General features: G+C 45.5%; 1 protein-coding gene across 1 annotated transcript in view; it reads right to left on the bottom strand.

Annotated features, from left to right (window-relative positions):
- Positions 1-20,475, bottom strand: part of Ankrd29 (ankyrin repeat domain 29) — a 48,731-nt gene extending 28,256 nt beyond the window's left edge. Inside the window, exons 1-3 of the mRNA XM_050160671.1 lie at positions 20,371-20,475; positions 8,556-8,666; positions 3,968-4,066 (exon numbers count right to left, since the gene is read on the bottom strand). Of these exons, the coding sequence (XP_050016628.1) occupies positions 3,968-4,066; positions 8,556-8,666; positions 20,371-20,382 (222 nt within the window). The 5' untranslated portion in view covers positions 20,383-20,475. The remainder of the gene's footprint in view (positions 1-3,967; positions 4,067-8,555; positions 8,667-20,370) is intronic.
- Positions 20,476-21,096: the final 621 nt, after the last annotated feature.

Below are 21,096 nucleotides of genomic sequence, written 5' to 3'. Positions count from 1 at the left end.
GGAGGGAGGAGGAGGAGTTATTGTCTAGTGGGCACAGCCACTTGGAAAGAGTTTCAGAGAAGATGCAGCCGTGGTTACACAGCACTGAGAATGTATCCACAGTACCATAGCTGCATATTTTAAGATGGTCAGTTTTGTGTCTATTTACTTTGGTAAGGATAATAAATAAGATTGATGAAGGGGGATGTGTGTCAGGAGAAAGACCACACATTTGATTACTGGGGCACTGCAGCCAGAGCCAGGGGATGGGGTAGCACCAGCTCTAGAGGCAGCAGAGACCTGCTTGGGGACTGTGTAAATGAGCTGCAAATAATTCACCAAAGTCTCCTAACATTTCTAGGAAGTTCATGGTTTTGTGGGGTGCTTATGGCCTGGAGGCCATGGCTTGGTTATGCCTAAAGAGGGAACGAGGCCCAACCTACACTCCAAATTTAGATCTCTGGCCTCCAGATCTACTAGATAATTAATTTCTGTTGCCTTAAACCATCCAGGTCATTGTGATCTGTTGTAATGGCTACAGGCAACAAATATTCTTGGTACAGTGTTTGGGGGAAGCAGAAGAAATTAAAACATGGAAGAATTCTGGTGGTAGAATTGTGGTTCCTGAATTTAGTAATTCAGAGTAGCAAACAATCAATGCAAAGAAGAAAAGAAAGAAAAGGGCGGGAGGGAGAAGGGATCTAAACAATTTACTTACAAATCCTCTAGCTGGAGGTCAGAGCAGAAATGGACAAAACATTTTGCAAAACTGGACATATTAACCACTAGCAGTCTAACTTCACATTTTCAGCCGACTCAAACATGGTATTTTTAGCAACTTTCCTTCGAAGCCTAGTCAAAGACTGGTACCCAAATCATAGTGTCACACGAACAAATTCTTGGTAGCACAGCCGTGGCCAATGCATATCATTTCTATGAAGTTGCTCATCATGGGGATATCTGGGAAGAGGGGTGACAGTGGGAACAAGAGGGAATAAGGGGGCAATGGCAGTGAATGTAATCGTACTGCACACAGAGAAAGAATTGCAAAAAAATAAAATAAAAAAGAAGAAGAAAAGAGAAAATGCCCATCGCCTTTACAGTCGGCTTTTGGTGAAACCGACACACTTCTCCAGGCTCCGAGAAAAGCCCTCTTCCCACAGCTCACCTGGATGGGAGGTACTGATTCCGAGCAGGCCTAAGGTCTAAGGGAGCATCCCGGGTCCTGTGGACTGCACTGGTCACTCTGTGATCCATTCTCAAAGGGATAGGACACTGAGTCACAGCATCTAACAGCTTTGCAGGTTTAATACCCTACCTCCAGCTGTGCCCCAAGAGGAAAGGTGACATGACCTTTCCCAGAGCCCTTCTGCTTGCCCTAAGGTTTCCTACAGACCCGAACCTGCAACATCTGTGCATTGCTCTCTGACAGTGAATAGTGCTAAGTTCCAGCATAGTTATAAAGAGGTTTTGCTGAATAAAAAAACTTGCTTCTGAAAAAAAGTTTAGAGAGTACCCAGGATTCTTTCTGGTGTTTTTTTTTTTTATTAAGAGAAAATATTTATTTTTCAATAATTTTTTTGATACATTAACTAAATTGATGATCATAGTAGCTGAGGTAATTTTTATGTATAAAGTCTTCAGTATACAAGCTTTCCTTCTGAAGCCCAGGACTCTAGGCCGACTTCCAGAAGCTTTCAATCAGCCACCATGCTGGATCGCTAGTGTCTGCCCTCAGGACCATTGATCTCCAGTTGGTCTAGCAAGCGCTGTATGTCTAGGAAAGCAAGGTTATGGAAATTCTAAGAAAACATTCTGATGCTGCAAATGGCTTAGCAGTGGGGCCTGGTTTAAGCTTGCTGCAAAAGTATATTCCAAAGTTCCCTGATGGAGTCTTCCTCTAGGTTAGTACTTATATTGCTCGAGGCTGGCATGGGCTCAGGAGCTTAGAGCAACTGCTGGAAATGCCCAGAGCATCGTCATCTGGGACACAATTTATCTCTGGACTGAATGTGCTCCAGTCCAGTCCTCAAGAGCTATTGTCCTCAGGGCACGAAGGTTTCCATCTCTAGCTTAGTTGAGTCACTGTGACCAAATCAATGAATAAACATAAAACCACAAAGCCACACACCAGCTAGAAGCCCATTGTTTCTCTTTGCTCTGCCCCTCTCAGTTGTTCTCAAGAGGTTTTTGGACACAGTGTACCTGCCCTTTGGGACTGAATTTTTGAATAAGCAGCTCTGGACTGCATTGTTTTTATTAGAGAAAACCCGTTTTGTGTTTTAAACAAGGACTATAAAGCAGAAAGAGAAAAAGATGTGGGTAATTTTAAAATACATCTCCAAATGAGCTCAAACATCTTTATCGCAGAGAAACATTTTATTTCAGCAGCTGATGTGAAGAACCGTGTGAAACAAGGACCTAGTGTTGTGAAGATTGCCCAGGAGACCCTGTGTGAGAAGACGGGCCAAACTGACGGCAGTATCTACACTGCTTCTCTCTGTAGACCAGTCTCGTAAGGGCTCTGGGTCAGTGGTTGTTCGTCCAGTCCACAGACTAGGCCTCTAAGATTTAGTGGTAGGTGAAGGCCTGACAGAGGTAAGGCAGATTGTGGAATCAGGCCAAAGGAAGAAAGTCAAGGGTCCACTATGTCTAGGACCTGTCCCTGGATGTCCATCTCATACCTGGGTCTGTGTGAACTGAGAGGCCAAATTTACACATCTCCCCAAGGCTTTGTCTAACCAGGTCCTGCATCAGCTTGGAAATATATGAGGCCTCCTTAGACCTAACCTCCAAAGCATGTTAAAATGCTGCCGCCATCTTGCCGCTGCTCTAGGTTGGGCCACAGCTGGAGCTGTGTTGAGACCAACCTTGACCAATGCGCCCACATTTTACTTCATCGTCCCCCCATGTGACCCTTTTGGAGCGCTTACTTAATACCAGTGCCAGGTGGAAAAGAGATCTGTAAGTGTTGTTTTGTGAGGACCAAGTTTCATGATAAATAGGCTGCGGACAAAAAAATACAGTAATATCTGGGAAATTCCTATAAATTCCACAGTATCTCATCCCAAGAGAGGAAGAAGTACTGATTCATGTCTGAGACAAAAATGTTTGACTGTCCTGAGCTTCAGGAGGAAAGCTTATATACTTAATACTTAATTCACCTTTCAGAATGGAATCTAGATCCTATCAGCTAGGGATTATTGTACCCAACTACATGACAGATTTTATACATAAAAATTACCTCAGCTGCTATAATCATCAAATTAATGTATCAAAAAATTGCTGAAAAATAAATATTTTCTCTTAATAAAAAAAAAACACCAGAAAGAATCTTGGGTACTCTCTAAACTTTCAGAAGCAAGTTTTTGGATTCTGCCCAAGTTTTTTTTTTTTTTATCAAAACCTCTTTATAACTATGCTGGTATGGACCACACATGGTTTGGATGTGTCGTCTAAAGATTCAGAGCTAGGAGCTGAGTGTCCATGTGGTGATATGGAGGAAGTGGAACCTTTAAGATGTAGGCAACAGGGTAAGGGGGTTGTGGGTAGAACTACAGTGGGTGTCAGTAGAGTAAGGAGGGGCTAGTTCTCACAATCATGGCTTGTTAAAAAACAGGCGTACTTTGTGCTCGGTGTCTTTGGCTTGTGGTCATTTCTTTCTCCTCTCTGTAACTGTGTCATGTTGTGAGGCAGCCAAGGAAGCCCTCACAGATGCCAAACAGACGCAACTCCTAATCTGAGATTTTCAGTCTTGAAAACTGTGAACTAGATAGCCCTCTATTTTTACAATAAAATACCCAGCACCAGTTATTCTGCTATGACGGCACAGACGAATGAATACACTTGAAGATGCTTCATTCCCAGAGTTTATTTTAGGTGTGGAGCAAAGCAATGGCAACTTTTATCCTCTCAAGCAGTTTACTGCCTTAAAGACTGCAGACCTCTTATCCTGGGCATTTTTATCCATGTGCACAACCTGACTTACCTCTCTCTGGAGGTTGATGTCCGCGCCCTGCAGAACCAGCTCCCTCACGCAGTCTATGTGGCCAGCGTAGGAGGCGACCATGAGGAGTGTGGTGCCGTGCTGCACGGAGGGAAAGAGATGAACGTTATGCTCTTATGGTAGAGAGGGGCCTGGAGGAGACTACAGGGCACATGAGATGAACGGCTCAAGTAACTGTGATGCCGACTGCAGGGGAAAATTTCCTTACATCCGTCTCCTTCAGAAACAGTGCAAGTGAAGCATCTAGACGCCATTTTAAGCCAACAATGATACAATGTTCTTCTCATTTTATGACCCACACGGAATGACTTCTGATTCAAAACACTGCGATTAATTCAAAAGTGAGTTGAATGTTACCAGCTGCTTTTCTGGATTTGGAAAGGTTTTATTGTTTTTGTAAGTTGATTGTTTCCACTCCGAACCTTTCCCTCTTTCCCTCCATGTCCTCTCCTGTCTCCTCTCTGTAAAGCTGAATCCAATCAGTGCCATCTGCTACAATGTTGACTGTTGGTTTGTTCTTGCGCAGGCGTGAGCAGGCGTGTGCAGGCATGTGCAGGCATGTGCCATGTGTAGGTGACCACAGCTGCAGTGAGTTCATGAGATCTGTGACCATGTCATTGTCCAGAGGACACTATTTAACTAATTAGTCTTTTAGATTGTCTAAATTGTCTTCTCTCTCTCTCCCCGACTACATAACGAGTTTGTGTCTAAAAAACTTTTCTGTTTTATTTATTTATTTTTTGAAGAAGTGGGAGTTTATTTAGAAAAAGTTTTAACTCAGATTTAGGCATTAAATTAAGGGAAAGAGAGAGAATCTCAGGGAAAAAAATGTCCATGTCATCAACTATGGACATGGGCTTCTTAAGAGTCAACCACATTTTATTTTAATTAAAAAAGTCTTTTGATTTCTTCTTTGACTTGTTCAGTAATGTATTGTTTAATTTCCATGAGTTCCTGTAGTTATGAGAGAGTCTTTAGCTGCTGACTTTAATTTTTATTGCATTGTGTGGTCAAAGCATTCACGGGGTTAGCTCATTTTTTCTGAGTTGTTAAGAGTGTTTTTGTATCTCAGAATATGGTCTGTTTCGAGAAACTTCCATGAGCTGCTGAGTAGAATGTATATTCTTTGGGGCCTGAGCGGAATGTTCTGTAGATTGCTGTTAGGCCCATTTCATGGATGGTGTCTTTTAATTCTGGCTTCTCCATTTATTTACTGTTGAACTCCTTCCCCTGGAGTCGTCCTGACTGGAGTGACAATCTTTCTATGCCTAACTTCTTCCTGAATGTGGACAACTTTCTTTTAGACGAGAAATAGGCAAATTCTTGGTGCTGCGGAATGAATGTGTTCTCCAAAATTCATGCTGAAATCTAATTCCCATTGCAGTGGCTTTAAGAGGCAGGCCTTTTAGGAAGTTATTAAGACAGGAGGGACTTGCCCCCAAGTGGATTAGTGCTCACCTGGGGGGGGGGGGCTCCTGCCTTGTTCTATAGACAGGACTCTTAGCAGACACCAAATCTGCTGGCACCTGGGTCTTGATTTCCCAGCCAACATGACTGTAAACAATAATTTCTGTTGTTTATAAACTACCCAGGCTCAGGTAATTTATTACAGCACCTCAAGTGGACTCTTGGTTTAAAGACAATTTGTTTAAACACACTTTAAATACATCCTTCTACATGAGATGTAAGGATATATATCTATATCAAGCAGAAGAAAGTATCAAGCCCAGGGGTTAAGAAGGCATACTGCCAGTGCAGAAGGGCCATGCTTCCAGAGGCTGGAGAGGTGCAGGGGTTAAAAATGCATTCATGTGACGACATAAATGCACACAGATATACATGCATGCAATTTAAAGAAAAATTTTAAAAGGGGAAATAGCCTTAAAAATAAAGTTAATCTATAAAAGAGAAAGGAAAAAAAACTTAGGCTAATCCATTTGAAAGAAAAGATGAATAAAATAAGTAGAAAAATATACCTTTATAGATTGATTACATTTCAGTTCTAAACTATGATCAATTGATTCACTAGAGAAAGAGCATAAGAGGTATCCTAGTAAACACACAATAATGTTCCTTTCCTTTAAAACCCTTAGCTTGACAGATTTTTGATTCCCAGAATATTAAGAACATTTCATTTTATTGATTGAAGTTAAAAATATATTTTAAAGCAAACTGGTTTTGAACAAAGCATATATAAATGTATATAAAGGTAGTAAGACTCAAAACAAAAAAACAGTGAAATACATACATTGATATATTTAAAAAATTTGCAAGAATCTTGTAATTCACATCAATATTATTAAATAGATGAACAAAGCAAAAAAAAAATTAGCAAAGATGGGTTTAGGACCCCCAGGCATGGCAGTATAAATTGGGATTAGTTTAGGACCCCAGGCATGGCAGTATAAACCTGTTTCAATGAAGTAAGAGATGGGGCCAAGAGATGGAGCCAGCCAGTGAGTCCAATAAGTATCAGGGTAGCTTTGGCTGTGCACTGAGACTCTGTTTCAGAAAATTAAAACAAAAATTCAGGAAACCCAGGTGAACAGTGTCAGCAAATCAAAGCTTTGGACATGCAGTATGTGGTCTGGAGACTCAATATTTGTTCTCTACATCTTTGGAAAAGTCTGAAAATGCTGCTTGGATTGAGAACAGTTCCCCAGAAAGCCCCCTCTGCATCCGAAAGTTCCCTGCCGGTTTCTTAGGTGGTATAAGTGGGAAGTGGCAGCCTAGAGATCAGTCACCACAATCAGTGACAGTCCTAGAATCCAGATTCCACGGTGCCACGCGGAAGAGGCAGATGTCCAGTGAGGACATTCCAAGGGGAGCGAAGTCCTGCACTGTCGCCACACATCTCCCTGTTCCTCCATACCTCTGACCGCCCTCAGGAACAGCGAGATGCCTGAGACCACCGTCATTTAGAGGTGTGAAGCAGACACCTCCTGGTAAGTAACTACTAAATTTCTTTTAAAATGTTATTTCTTTTATTATTACTGTATCTGTATGATGTGCACGTGTTGGGGGAGGGGTGCACACTACAGCACACCTGGGGAGGTCAGATGACAACTCAGTGGAGTCCGTTCTCTCCTTCCGCCTGTCTATGAGCTCCTGACTCCAACCCAGTCCACCAGGCTAGTGGCCAGCACGCCCACAATGGATAAGCATACTTATTATTAGTCTATTCGTGGGAGCAAAAATCTTGTCAAAACAGCTGCTGGACAGCTAGACACAGCATAAGCCCTGTGGGAAGGGTGGTAGCACAGGTAACTCAGGGTACTAGAAAAGGTGGGTCTGTGAGGTCCAGCAGAGTGACCTTCAAAAGCCGGAACTCGGAGGATGTCACAGTGTCTGAAGAGGGATGACTTAAGGAAAAAAAAGGGAGGGAGTTGGCACCAAAACAGTCAGAGACAAAGGTCACAGGTGGCATCTGGTTACTACCCCTTCGTGATGGTCAGTATGGGGCAGGAACTTGTCCACTGAGACCCAAGGAAGACCAGGATGGCAGTTCCCAGGTCCCTAGGTCCCCAGGGTCCCCTTTAAGCCTGGGTTCTGACAAAGAGCAAATGGCATATTCAGACTGGGGCAATCAGAGGGGAGATTTAACAAGAGACGATACATAAAGACGTGGTCTGGCTGTGTAGTTCTGGGTCTGAGTGACAGCAGGCGCTGTGACTGGCCAGGCTTGGAGGTGCAAAGGTATGATGATGGCTCCTCCACCAGTGTGAGCACCAGTGCCAGGCTGAACGGGCACCCTCTGGCCCCTCCAACTCTCCTCCACCTTCTGCTTCCAGAAGATGCTTTTATGCTGGGGCATTTCTTATGACTCAGATTCCAGGCCCAGAACCATCCAGAAAAAGGTACAGAATGGATCAGGATGTTCCTATTGACCCAGTGAACACACTAGGGCCAATCTTGCCATTTCTTCCTGGGGCTGCTGGGGGTTTTCACTCGGCAAATTTGTGCATCCAAGTTGAAAATCGCAGAGCCCGGCTCAAGGAAGACATAGGGCTCCTTTGGAAACATTTTGTTTCAAACCTCAAAACCATCTCCTTATTTGAGGTACTCCTTGTGCCTGAGGATGTGGAGAAATCTTGCTAAACAGAAAATTGATGGCTTCTGGCTGGAAAGGGACCTGCCAGTGGCAGGAGCTCTCATTTTTCCAAAGGGAAAGGACTGGAGCCATGGAGGCTTCAGTTTCTCGGGCTTTGCATCCATGTATGAAAATCATAGCAATCACGGCAGCCCACACATGCTCTAGATTACCCTCCCTCCCTCTCCACCCTCTCCCTCCCGTCCTCCTTTCTAACAGTTGTTTACTAAACAGCCCTTTATTTTTGGAACTTGCCAGTCTCCTTCCCACCTATGTTGGAGACTTTCTTTTCTGTGTGGGCAAACCACTGCTTTCTGACTTGCTCAGCATGTTTCTGGGCCCACCACTGCACCTTGGGATTCTTGGGAAAGAATAAAGCAAGCAAAGACAAGAACAAGTATGAGCATGTGAAGGAAGCACATGCATGCCTGGTGCGTGCACAAGCGTGCTCTGGCATGCAGATACCACGTCCTTCCGTACACTGTCTCTGCAGTCCACATCCACACGACCACTGTTTAACAGCAGCTTCAGCAGGGCCAGGTTTCCCCTCCTCGCTGCCCAGAATGCAGCGTTGGCAAGCGGGGTTTCCTTCTGCAAGAGTGGAAACAAACAGGGTCTTAAGATAGATGTCCGCGATCATGGCTGCTTCTGTGCACACAGACAACACCTTTGCAAAGGGAGAGTTTCCGGACTCTGCGTGACCACTGCAAGAACACCCTCCAGTATGTAGAATTCCAGTGTTTCCTTTACAGCCTCTGGTCCCAGGCTGTCCTCAGAGCAGGGCTCCCACGGACCACAGCCAGTGCCTCACCTCCCATCAAAGCCTTGACTTCCTGCCTCTGTTGGGTCTTTGTTCACAGTTTCCTTTTAACTTGAAATGGATTTTCCCCATCTTAGAAGGACAAGGTTCTGCCCAGACACCATTTCCTCTCTGAAGCATGCCGTGTAACCCCTTCCTTGCAAGTGAAGCAGAATTTCTCTCTCTCCTGACCCTTGAAAGGAGTTCAGTGGTCCCTTTTCTGCTTCTTCAACATTGTTGAGCCGATTCCAGCTATTGGGATAGGCAACTCACTTCCCCTTCACCCAAAAGTTTTTCTTCACCTGGAACTTGCCAGAAGTTTTGGGTGAGAACTAGGGACTTTCGGCAAAGAATGCTGTCTTGTGTCCCCTTACTCCATTGCTGGGGCATTTGGAAATGGCTCAATTACAGTTGGGCCATACATGCAGAAGAGGAGGGACTGGAAATAAAGCCTCTGAAAGGTAGGGTAGAAGCAAGTCAGTTTAACTTCCTGTGCTAAGACAAACGGGGGTGGATTTGTAGAGAAGAATCCTTGAGAAGAAGAATTGCTGGGGATGGGAGAGTTCTGAGGTCCAGACTGCCACACAAAAATGCCTTGGTCCATGGGAATCATTGTTACCTTTTGCTTTAGATATAGATCAAAATATTTGCCCTGAAATTTATGGATGGGGGAGGGAGAGAGGGAGGGAGGTAGAGAGAGGCAGAGAGAGGGAGGGAGGGAGAGAGACAGAGGCAGAGAGATGGGAGGAAAGAAAGAGGCTGCAGAGGGTAGACTTATTGCCTAAAAATTGGGTTCTATTTTTTTTCTGAACTGAAACACTCCTTCTTGGAAGAAAACTCAGAAGTCTCAAGAAGTAAAAACAAAATTTGAAGGGCTAAGGAAGCCCCTAAAATCTACAAGATTCACATGGCTTCCTCCCCGAGGGTATAAGCGATAACAATTGCTGAGCAGAGAAAGCTCCCTAGCCAGCAGAGCCCATGCCACTGTGCCAGGAGTGCCAAGCGGGAGGCAGCTTTCTGGGGTCGTCACCCATGCTGGGGTAGGCTTTGTCAGTCACTCATGGTCTCATCAGTAACCCCAACAGCTCACTGACACACTAAGCCAGACTTGGAAGAACTGTTTCTTTGGTCTGTCCTCTGTGTTCAGTGTTGGGTAAACACATGCAGGAAAGGCATGCAACACCAACACACCATAAATGCTCATTTCTCCAGATGCTTTCCTTTTTGAAAGCTATAGGGAAACTTAAATTCCTAATATTAGTACTATTACAGGATACTGCTACTCTCAGGACATTGTACGGTATTCACATTATCTAGCAAAATTATTTGGGGAATGTGAAAAAAAATTTCTCTCTGACTGAGAGGCCTATTTTCAAATGTCTTTTAAATACAGTCGCATGCCCAATAACATTTTAGTCCATGACAAGCTGTATATACCACGATGGTCTCCTAGGATTATTCTGACCGGCGACACCAGGTATCTTAGTTTGTACATGCACTTTTGTTCACCTCATGGACCCTTCTAACACCATTTCTCAGACATCTATTATAGAGTGGAGGATGGCAATCACGTGGCAGCCGCTCTTGGCTGTGGTGCAGCTATAGTTCCCACAGTCAACTGTGCCATGTTCCAGAAATGAGCAATACGTGAGTGTTAAGCCATGTTAAACTGAGTACTGTTTTGAGTAGTGTGACGAGACCTTGCACTCTCTTTCCTGCCTGGGATGGACTCTCTCCCGTGCACAATGGATTCACACTGTGTGTGCCATGCACCCTCTGTTCACTTAGCCACCTCGGTGACGATACCCACTGTGCTTGTGTCCAGGTAACTCTTACGTTACTTGGCCACAGCCCCAAAGACCAAAGTGGTGACATGGGGATTATACTACAGTATTCCGTTATAATTGTCCTACCTTATTAATTTTGCTATTAATCTTTACTGTGTCTAGTGTAGGAACTGTCATAAGCATGTATGTATAGAAAAACAGAATATGAAAGGTTTGTAAATTCCTGTGGTAACTTCTTGAAGGAGGTGGGTCTTGAATAAAGGCATGAGGACCAAATTGTATTAAATACAGTGCTTCTCTGGGTTAAAGTGACAGTGGCATTAACCTCAGCTACTCAGGAAAGCCAGGGACAGTGGGCGTGCAATGCTGGGGATGATGAGAACGCTCGCTTGTCCAAAGCCCTTCAGCAGAGCTCAGTAGTGTTGCTGTGCAAACCTGAGGGCGGCACCGTGCAGAGTGAGAAACAGGCCACAAATACGCTTTGGATAGTTTTCTGGCGTGACATATCCAGGGTAACCATTTATTCCCCCAAAGGCATAAACTTGAGTCTCTAGTGTTTTCAAGCAAACCTGTGTCGAAGGTGCTCACACCAAAGCCTCCCACATCTGCCCCGGGCTTGTCTAACTTGTTAGTTACTAGTGCCCCAGTGAAGCCATGCCGAGGGGGATTGATGTGAATAATAGGTCATGAGATATTGCCTTCCAATAGAGATGGCATGAGGCCAGGATGAAGTCAAGGAGGATGAGCTGAGGGGCTGCTTCAGTGTTAGCATGGAGTAGCTCTGCAAGCTTTTCCTAAAATGAGAATAGAGTGGGGTGGGATGGGGTGGGATGGTGTGAAAGAAAATACCCCAAAGGGAGTGGCACTGTTAGGAGATGTGGCCTTGTTGGAGGAAGTGTGTCACAGTAGAGGCAGGCTTTGAGGTCTCCTATGCTCAAGCTACGTCCAGTGAGACAGTTCACGTCCTGGTTGCCTGTGGATCAAGATGTATTAACTCTCAGCTTCTTCTCCAGCACCATGTCTGCCTGCATGCCACCCTGTCCTGCCATGATGATAATGGACTGAGCCTCTGAAACTATAAGCCACCCAACTAAATGTTTTACTTTATGAACGTTGCTGTGGTCATGGTGCTTCTTCACAGCAACTCAACCCGTAACTAAGACAGGGGTGGGATAACATTTGATTCAGTGACTTTGCCTGCTCTTCCATTCCTTTCCTATCTTTCTTTTTGTTTTTGATTTTTTTTTGAGATAGGGTTTCTCTGTGTAGTCCTGGCTGTCCTCCAAGTAGCTCTGTAGACCAGACTGGCCTCAAACTCACAGAGCTCTGCCTGCTTCTGCCTCCTGAGTGCTGGGATTAAAGGCACGTGCCACCACAAATGCTGACTTTGCTGTTTCAGTTGAACTTCAAACGCCTGGAAAAACATCTGCAAACAGCAAGTGTCTACTGTCAGAACAAGCTTTGGAGCCAGGGCCTCTTTTTTTCTTAGGAAGGTTTTGGAAGTTCCTCTCTGGTTGTGCTGGACAGATGAGTTTCCAAAGAGCTAGGCAACGAGTTTAGTAAAAAGCAGTAACTATTTCATTCTCCCTCCAGGGCTTGGCTTTCTAAGAGGTGGAGGAAGGTCGGGCAGAATGGTTGATCTGGGGTAAGAGAGAGTCGGGTTTAAGTCTGCTCCTCTTTTTAGCTCTATATCTTAAGTGAGTTCCTTACGTCCTCCTGACCCCAGTAAGATGGGGCCTGAGTTCTGAAGATCAGCAGAGGAGTGAGGCTGCTAATGGTGAGAACAGGAAGCAGACAATCAGACAATGGTCACTGTTGCCTGAGGCCTACCCCAGCATCACTCTCAAAAGTGCAACGTAGAGGCCATGAGGGAGCAAAAAGGAATGGGATTATGGGGGTCAGGGGACCAGCGATCCAGGTCAGAGCAGATCCATGAACTCGGACTTTATCCTGGGGAGCCGAGGAGGTGTTTGAAGGTGAGAAATATCAGTTTTGCATACGAGAAAAGTCCCAGTGACTGTCATGGAACATGACACTGGTGCATAGAAGGCAAGCGATGTAGATGCTGGAGCCACAGACCGCTGTGGGAACAGGGACAGGAGTAACTGGCTGTCCTGGAACTCTGTAGACCAGGCTGGCCGCGAACTCACAGAGATCCGTCTGCCTTTGCCTCCCGAGTGCTGGGATTAGAGGTGTGCGCCACCACAATGAGATCAACTCCGAACATGCTAAGTTCTGCTGCATATGGAGGCACCTAAATAAATGTCTAGCAAAGAAATGGGCATGTGCCCCTCTGGCAGTGTGGCCACACACTGAGTGGAGGCCGGGCATCTTTAGCTAACTTTGTGGAGTTCACACTCCATGCCATATGGCATGTCTGCTTAGATGTTATTCAGTCATCAGCTAGGAGCTGTTACATGCTATCTCAGACTCAGCTAGGTGGTGTTACATGCTATCTAACATTCAGCTAGGTGCTGTTACATGCTATCTCAGACTCAGCTAGTACTGTTACATGCCATCTCAGACAAGATGAGAGAGAAAGGGCAAGTCACGCACCAGTACCAGGCAGGCTGCTGCTCCAGGCTGCTCCTTTTGTGAACCGCCACACTGTTCTGCTGCCCACAAACTCCTTAGTAGACAGCGAGGAATAAAGCTGCAGGGACCTCCAATGACCCTCCCACCCTCCCTTCCAATCTCCTCTCCTGCCAAGACAGAAAGTTCCCCCAACTTTCCTTTCAGTGGGGAGTCTACAGGAATTACAACCCATGGTAACTTCCAAATCTCCCCTGCACTCATTATGTACAGAACCACAAATGATGTGGCGGGGGCTGGGCGAGTCCTTCAGCCTTTAAGGAGGCGATGCTCTCTGTCTCTCCCCATCCTCTCACCTCCCCTTCCTCCTGGACTTCCCACCACACGACACATACCCTATCAATCTCTGTAAAAAATACAGGAACTAAAAAGGTGCTACTTTAAATGAGTGAATTATAGGCCAGGCTAAAACAAACTCAGTTCTGTTCATTTATTTTCCTGTGGCTTCTCCAAGTGATTTCCAGTGAGTGGTGAACTGGAGCTCACTATGAGGTAATTTATGTCTGAGGACTTGGACGAAGCTCATGGGCCCTGCACTTGTCTAGCTCAGCACAGCGGGCTTCAGCTATGACCATAAAGCTCAGTAGTGAGAGACTTTGTCTTCCTGGCAAAAGTCCCAGAAACTTCTGTTTAGCTGGTAGTGGTTTTCTCTGATCATGAACTTCCCACATCCAAACTGAGAAAGGCTCTTTCGTAGCAACTTCAGTCCTTGAAGACCAAGACTTGAGTAGTTGGAATAGCGTTGGGATAGCAGTTAAAGTCAAAAGCCAAATGCACTGAAGTCTACGGGCCTTGCGTGCACACACACAGCTGCCACCACCATCAACAACTCCAACAAAACTCTCAGTCTTACCCTATGTCACAGTTTGCTTTCTAATGCTGTGATAAAACATCACAGCCAAAATCAACTTGGGGAGGAAACTTATTATTAATCTTTTACTTCCAGCTAACAGTCACTGCTAAGAGGAGTTGGAGCAGGAACTGAACAGCAGCCATGGAGGAGGGCAGCCCACTGGCTTGCTCCAGCTGCTTCCTTATATTGCCCAGGACCACTTGCCCAGGGGTACTACACTCACAGTGAGCTGGACTTCCCACAATAATAATCAGTTAAGAAAATGCCCCACAGGCCAGTCTGGTGGAGACATTTTCTCAGCTGAGGTCCCTCATCCCAGATGACTCCAGCCCTTATATGGCTGCCATAAAACTAGACAGCATACACTGTATAGAAGCCTATGTCCTTGGCCAGAACAGATTAGGAACTGCCAATTAGGAAGGGTAGATCTGGGGGAAAGTTGGTAGGTGCCAACAGAGGGAAGTGGGTACTGGCAGGGCTGGGCTGGAGCTCTGCTAGGAAGCCTGATTGCTCTGTGCTAGCCTGGGTGTGAAGTGAAGTCACAGCCGACAGCAGAATGAAGCCATAACAGGGAGCTTGGAGGGGTCCATGCGGTTCGGATTCACACTGCCCATGCACTGATTTCGACACGAAAGGCATGAGCAGATGGATAATGCCTTGCAGACTCTCGCATGGATGCGGCAGCAATGCTGACTTTTTGTTCATGGGCTTTGAAGACCCAAACACTTGGGCTGAAAAGAAAAAGCTGGACCCCTGGCTCCAAGTTAAAGTTAATAAATGTTCAATGAAATTATTAAAGAACACAGCATTTTGTCAATTTTATTAACTGCTGAATTTGCTATAATATTGATCCCATGCTAAAATAATGTGCAGGCCTGGTTGTTTCCACCACAGTCACTGAGTACAGGTAACAACCATAGAAAACATCGTTGAAAGGTAAGTTACTCATGGCTAAATAAATAGTTTAGAACACGCATGTCATGAAAATCCCCTAGAAATTTACAATAAAGTCTCTACAGTTATTGTAGGCTGCTGAGTGTGTTTCAGCACCGTTGGTCTGATGGGAGGTGGATGAGGAGCAGCGCAACAGAAGTCACGACTGGCCTGAAACGCTGGTCCTTCCCCTGATCTCCACTCCACTCTGCTCCTTGCTAAGTCCACTTTCTTCTTTACCTAGCACACAATTCTCTTTTCTCTATTTGCTCCAACCTCTCCAGTTCCAGTTCCCCTTCCTGGTAGAGACAGGGTCTTCTCACACTGCAGCACAAGATACACCCATCTGGATGCTAGACCCCCACCCTTCCAGTCAGATGCACAGACTCTGCTCCTTCAAGACTCAAGCTAGTCACTTTAAAATGGTCTTTAAAAAATGATTTCTGACAAGTGGTGGTAGTGCGCACCTCTAATCCCAGCACTCAGGAGGCAGAGGCGGGTGGAACTCTGTGAGTTCAAGGTTAGCCTGGTCTACAGAGTGAGCTCCAGTCCAGTCAGGGCAACGCAGAGAAACCTCATCTCAAAAACAAACAAAAATTTTTTCTTTTCTGAGATTATAACATAATTAAATAATTTCCTCACTCCAAACCTTCCCCCATATCCCTCCTTGCTCTTTTTCAAGTTTATGGCCTCTTTTTTCATTAATTGATGATATATACACATATGTGTCAAATATACACACATATATTTGAAATATATATGACATATATGTGTATATATATATTCCTAAATACATAAATACAACCTGGTTTTCTGTATTGGTCTCCATCAGGGCTAGATGCTAGAGAAGGGTCTCCATCCCACTTTATTAAAAACATATTTTTTTTACGTTACATACCTGCCCCAGTTCCCCCTCCCTCCCCTTCTCTCACTCCCATCTTCCCCCACTCCTTAGAGGGGGTAAGGCCTCCCTTGGGGAGTCAACAAAGTCTGGCAGATCAAGTTGAGACAGGACCAAGCTCCTGCCCCCTGCATCAAGGCTGAGCAAGGTATCTCTCCATAGGGAAAGGAGCCAGCTCATGCACCTGGTCCATCCCAGTTTATAACCTTCTATCCCACCTCACCTAGCAGCTGCCATCTAACCATACTTTCTTATTCACTGAAAACTGGCAGGTAACCAGGCAGTGTGTGTGTGTGTCTGTCTGTTCGTCTGTGTTTATGTGTATGCAAATGTATACAGAGATCAGAGGACATTCCTCAGGTACTGGCCATCTTTTTCTTTGATGACAGAGATTGGTCTAGAGACTCCAAGCACTCAAACCTCGGGGCTCTACCTGTCCCTGCCTCCTCAGTGCTGGGACTATCTGGGACTATAAGCATGTGCTACACACAGGGCTGGGGGACAGAACTCAGGTCCTCATGTTTGCAAGATAAGCGCTTTACCAACTGAGCTATTACCTCAGCCCAGAAGCTTCCTTTCCACTTACCCAAGTCTCAGTTGAGGACCAACTTCCTCTCTTTTCCTTTAATTCCCAAGGGGGAGGTCACCTCCACTTTCTAGCTCATTGCTCTAGCTAGTGGAAGCCCCCTGCGGTTACTTCACCTCTGCCTCCTGCAAAGATTGTGTGGTTGCAATCGTCCTTTCTACTCCCAAGCACTCAACACACTCCCAACTGCCACTTTTGTGAATTGTGTTTCAACACATTTGTATTGTGTTGTGTTGAAACACAATTCACATACTATATAATCCTCTCAAAAATGCAATTTTATATGTTTTGGTTATATAACCATCACTACTATCCATTCCAGAATGTTCTATAACTCCCCAGAAAGAAATGTTGATACCCATTTACATATTAATATTCCTTCCCTCTCCTAGCCCTTACAACCACTAATCTACTTTCTGTCTCTTAGGAGTCTCTTATTCTAGACATTACATTTAAGAGGAAGCACAGTCTACATGGCTCCTTTCACTTACCCTGTGTCCAAGGTTCCTACATTGCAGCATGTATCAAGGGTCTGTTGCATTTGTTTGAATAATTGTATTATATAGTTACATTTTGTATCACTGCAACAAAATACCTGACAGAGACAACTTAAGGGAGGATTTATTTTATCAACAGGAAGAAGGCCAGCTATATTGCTGTGGGATAATCTTCTTTTACACTGTAAAGATTTGTCACTCATATTAGTTTAAAAAAACACTGATTAGCCAGTAGCCAGGCAGGAAGTATAGGTGAGGTGACCAGACTAGGAGAATTCTGGGAAGAGAAAAGACAGAGATGCAGTCATCAGACAGATGCAGGGGAAGCAAGATGAGAATGCCTTACTGAGAAAAGGTGTTAAGCCATGTGGCTGAACATAGACAAGAATTATGGTTTAAGAGCTAGTTAATAATGAGCCTGAGCTAATAGGCCAAACAGTTTATAATTAATATAAGCCTTTGCGTGTTTCTTTGGGACTGGCGGCTGTGAGACCAGGCAGGACAGAAATATCGTGTTACACTAGATGGCTCAACAGGTGGAGATGCCACTAAGTCCAATGACTTGAGCTTGATCCCACAATGTAGAAGGAGAGAAATCCAGCTGCATGCTGTCCTCTGACCTCTTCACAAACACCACGGGCATGCATGTGCCCCTAACACAAAAACCAATAAATGTTAAAACATAAAAAGAGAAGAGACATGAAGTTTTTTTTTTCCATCCTTCAAGGAACCAGATGGCAAGTGACAAGCTGCAAACCAGGAAAAGAGCTTCACTAGACACAAGTGCCCCAGCACCAGCACCGCGATTTCAGAATGAAAAGTGTCTGCCATTTAATTCTTCCAGTCTGTAACTTACAGTACAAACCGTATCATTAGCTGATGGACATTTGGAGTGGTTCCGTTTCTTGCCTATTTTAAACACCATTGCTATGAATGGGCATACATGTTTGTTTGGAGATATTTTTATTTCTGGCAGGCACATATCTAGGAGTGTATTCACTGGACCATGTAATTCTATGTTTTAAGGTTTTTGAAGACAAACAAGACTTTTGAAATCACACCTGTGCTGGGAAGATGGCTTGGAGGTTAAAGTGCTTCTTCTGTGAGTGTGAGGAAGCCCATTCATGACTACAGCCTCAGGGACGTGATCCCTGCGCAAGCCGGCTGCGAGACTAGCTCGTGGGATAGGACGGACGTGCAAGTGAATATGATTTTTGACATTGATCTCAGGCTTCCATGTACGCCAGCACTCATGTGCACTCACACCCTGCCCCCCAAAACAAACACACATATATGTACATACAAACAAGCAATGGAAAGATAAAGTATAAATCCTCCCAGCGATGTATAGGGTTCCCAGATCTGCACATCTTTGCCGGCACATTTTCACTGCCTTGCTAATTAGTCAGCCTAGTGGGGGTGAAGTAGCATCTCACGTGATTTGGACCTGCACGTCCCTGACAGAAAAGGAGGTGGAGCATCTCCTTATTGACCATCCGAGCATCTTATCATCCTTTAAGGCTGCTCAAGTTTCTACCATCATAAAGCAATAAATCTTTGTCAGCTCTGGATCCCAGCTGTAGCCAAGGCCTAAGACAAAAACACGGCTTGCAGAATCTCTTTTCTTGCTACTGTAATCTGGCTCCTGAATGTAACCCTTTTAGAAACTGCCTTTGGCAAGCACCAGTGGCTGCTTTGTTATGAAATCCGGTGGTCTTTTCCATCTGAGCTCAATTTCCCTGTGGTATTTAACACTAAGGCCCTCTTCATTTTTACTGAAAGACAAGCTATCCTTGGCGTGAGTGGTAGCCCATGTTTCTGTTTTGTTTTTATTTTATTATCCATCTCTGGCTGTTCTCTCTCAGTTCTCTCACCGGGCTTCTCTAATTCTGTTCATTCTAGATTTTTTTTTTTTTGAACTTGGATGTATGTGTGGTACATGTCTGCTGGCAAGTTAGATGATCTGAGTTTGAACCCCAGGTCACACAAGGTGTGCTTTCACACAGGTGTGCTTCTTGTGTGTAGTCAGAGGCCGAAGGTCAATGTCAGATGTCTTCTTCTATTGCTTTCCATTTCATTATTTGAGACAAAACCAGACGGGCTAGCCGGTGAACCACGGACTCAATGAAACCAGACCGCCTGGCCAGTGAGCCATGAATGGACTCTGCCCGTCTTTGACCCCCATCCTGAACACTGAAGTCACAGCCTGAGCAAGTCATTTCTACCAGTACTTCCACGTCCCCAGTTCTTCATTTTAAATCTTGATCTTCTTGGGTTCAGTTAGCACGTAATTCTTTCTGCGCACTGCAAAATCTCCTCACCACCTGCTAAGCTCCAGCTGGGTCTCTGTCTGTCTCCTCAGCACTAAGTTCTAGTCTGGGTGTCTGTCCTGGGCATCTGTCTCCTTAGCACTTTCTCATGGATTTCCATTCATGCTCAAGCTATTCCAAACCAAACATTTCACCTTTCTCCTTTTTCCCTACTCCTGAATAACACCTGTTAATAAATCCTGCCACTTGAAACAAATCTTGTCATTTGTCTAATTTCTTCCATTCTCCCTGCCTACACTCCAGCCCAAATCCTTTTTTTAATTTAAAAAAGTTTAAGTTATATTTTGATTAATTCTTAAGAATTTCATAAAATGCATATTGATCATATAACACATACCCAACTCCTTCCAGATCCACCCTTACCTCCTAACCCACTAGCTAACCATAGTGTTGTTCTGATGGTCCCCCTACCTGGCTCATCTCCAGCGGTAGCTAGTGGCTTTCTGACATGCAAATCTTGTCCTGCCATTCCTCTGCCCAAATGAGTTATCAAAAGAGATTGGGCAGTAGGGCCTTTGGAGTCTGTTGTACTCACATTTCAGTCTTAAGACCATCAGCTTTACAGTTGTGAAAACTTCTCTGTCTTTTAAATATCCAATCCATTTGGCTTTTTTTTTTTTTAAACCTTCAAGCCAGGGCAAATCAATTGCTCCCCCTTTCACCCTCAAGTGTGGGGATTAAATGGAACGACTTTAATGAATGAACTCTTTAAAAAACAGACAAAAAGTCCTTTGGATGCAGAAGCCTGGCGATCAAAAGCACTTCCGCCTTGCAGATAAAGTGCTGTGAGGAGGAGGTGGTGTGGGAGGACAGGGAGGGCCTGGCTGGAGATGCTGCAGGAAGCCCTGACCTCCTCTGTCTTCTTCGCTACCGTGGCCTGTTACCATGGCAACAGTCCCAGCCGCCCCGCCGGGTTTACCCGACCCCAGCTGAAAGTGCGCAGAACTGGAGCGAAGGACAGCTGCGTCCAGCACAGGGGAGCCGCCCGAGTCCTCCTGCCCCGGCCGCGCCGCTCACCTTGAAGGACATCCTTTGCGTGTCCCCCTCGCCGCGCCACCGCCCGTCTCTCCGTCTCTCCGTCTCTCCGGCTCTCTGCGCACCCGCCCGCCGCCTGCCGCAGAGGGGCCGCCCCGCGCGCTCCCGGGGACTGACAGGGCGGCTCCGGGCGCGCGCAAAGGCAGCCGGGCCAGCGCGCGCACTCGGCCCTGTCCCGCGCTGACAAGCCTCACCCCGCGCAGGCACACAAGCACAGCCCCGAATTTTGCGTGCACTCTGAGCTCTCCACACTCACATCACGCTCCACAGACAACTTCCACACTCACAGTCCTCCATACCCCATACTCAGGACGACCTTCATGCTGATATCCTATACCACACACAAAGTCCGCAAACAGTGTCCACAGTCACCCAGGACACACTCCACGCTGATGTCCTACATCACACACAGTGTCCACAGTCACCCAGGACACACTCCACGCTGATGTCCTACATCACACACAGTGTCCACAGTCACCCAGGACGGACACACTCCACGCTGATATCCTACACCACACACAGCATCCACACAGTGTCCACACCCACCCAGGACGCCCTCCACGCTGATATCCTACACCACACAGTGCCCACACACAGCGTCTAGTGTCTACACAATGTTCACACTCACCCAGAACACCCTTCACACTTGTGTCACACTTTACTAAGTTTCAAAGAGTTATCACATTCAAATCCTGCTTCACACACACA

This window comes from Alexandromys fortis, unplaced genomic scaffold (assembly GCF_014885135.2).
Source record: "Alexandromys fortis isolate MF-2015 unplaced genomic scaffold, M_Fortis_MF-2015_v1.1 scaffold_104, whole genome shotgun sequence".
In the NCBI taxonomy this organism is placed as follows: Eukaryota; Metazoa; Chordata; class Mammalia; order Rodentia; family Cricetidae; genus Alexandromys; species Alexandromys fortis.
This window is presented reverse-complemented; position numbering and strand designations above follow the sequence as displayed.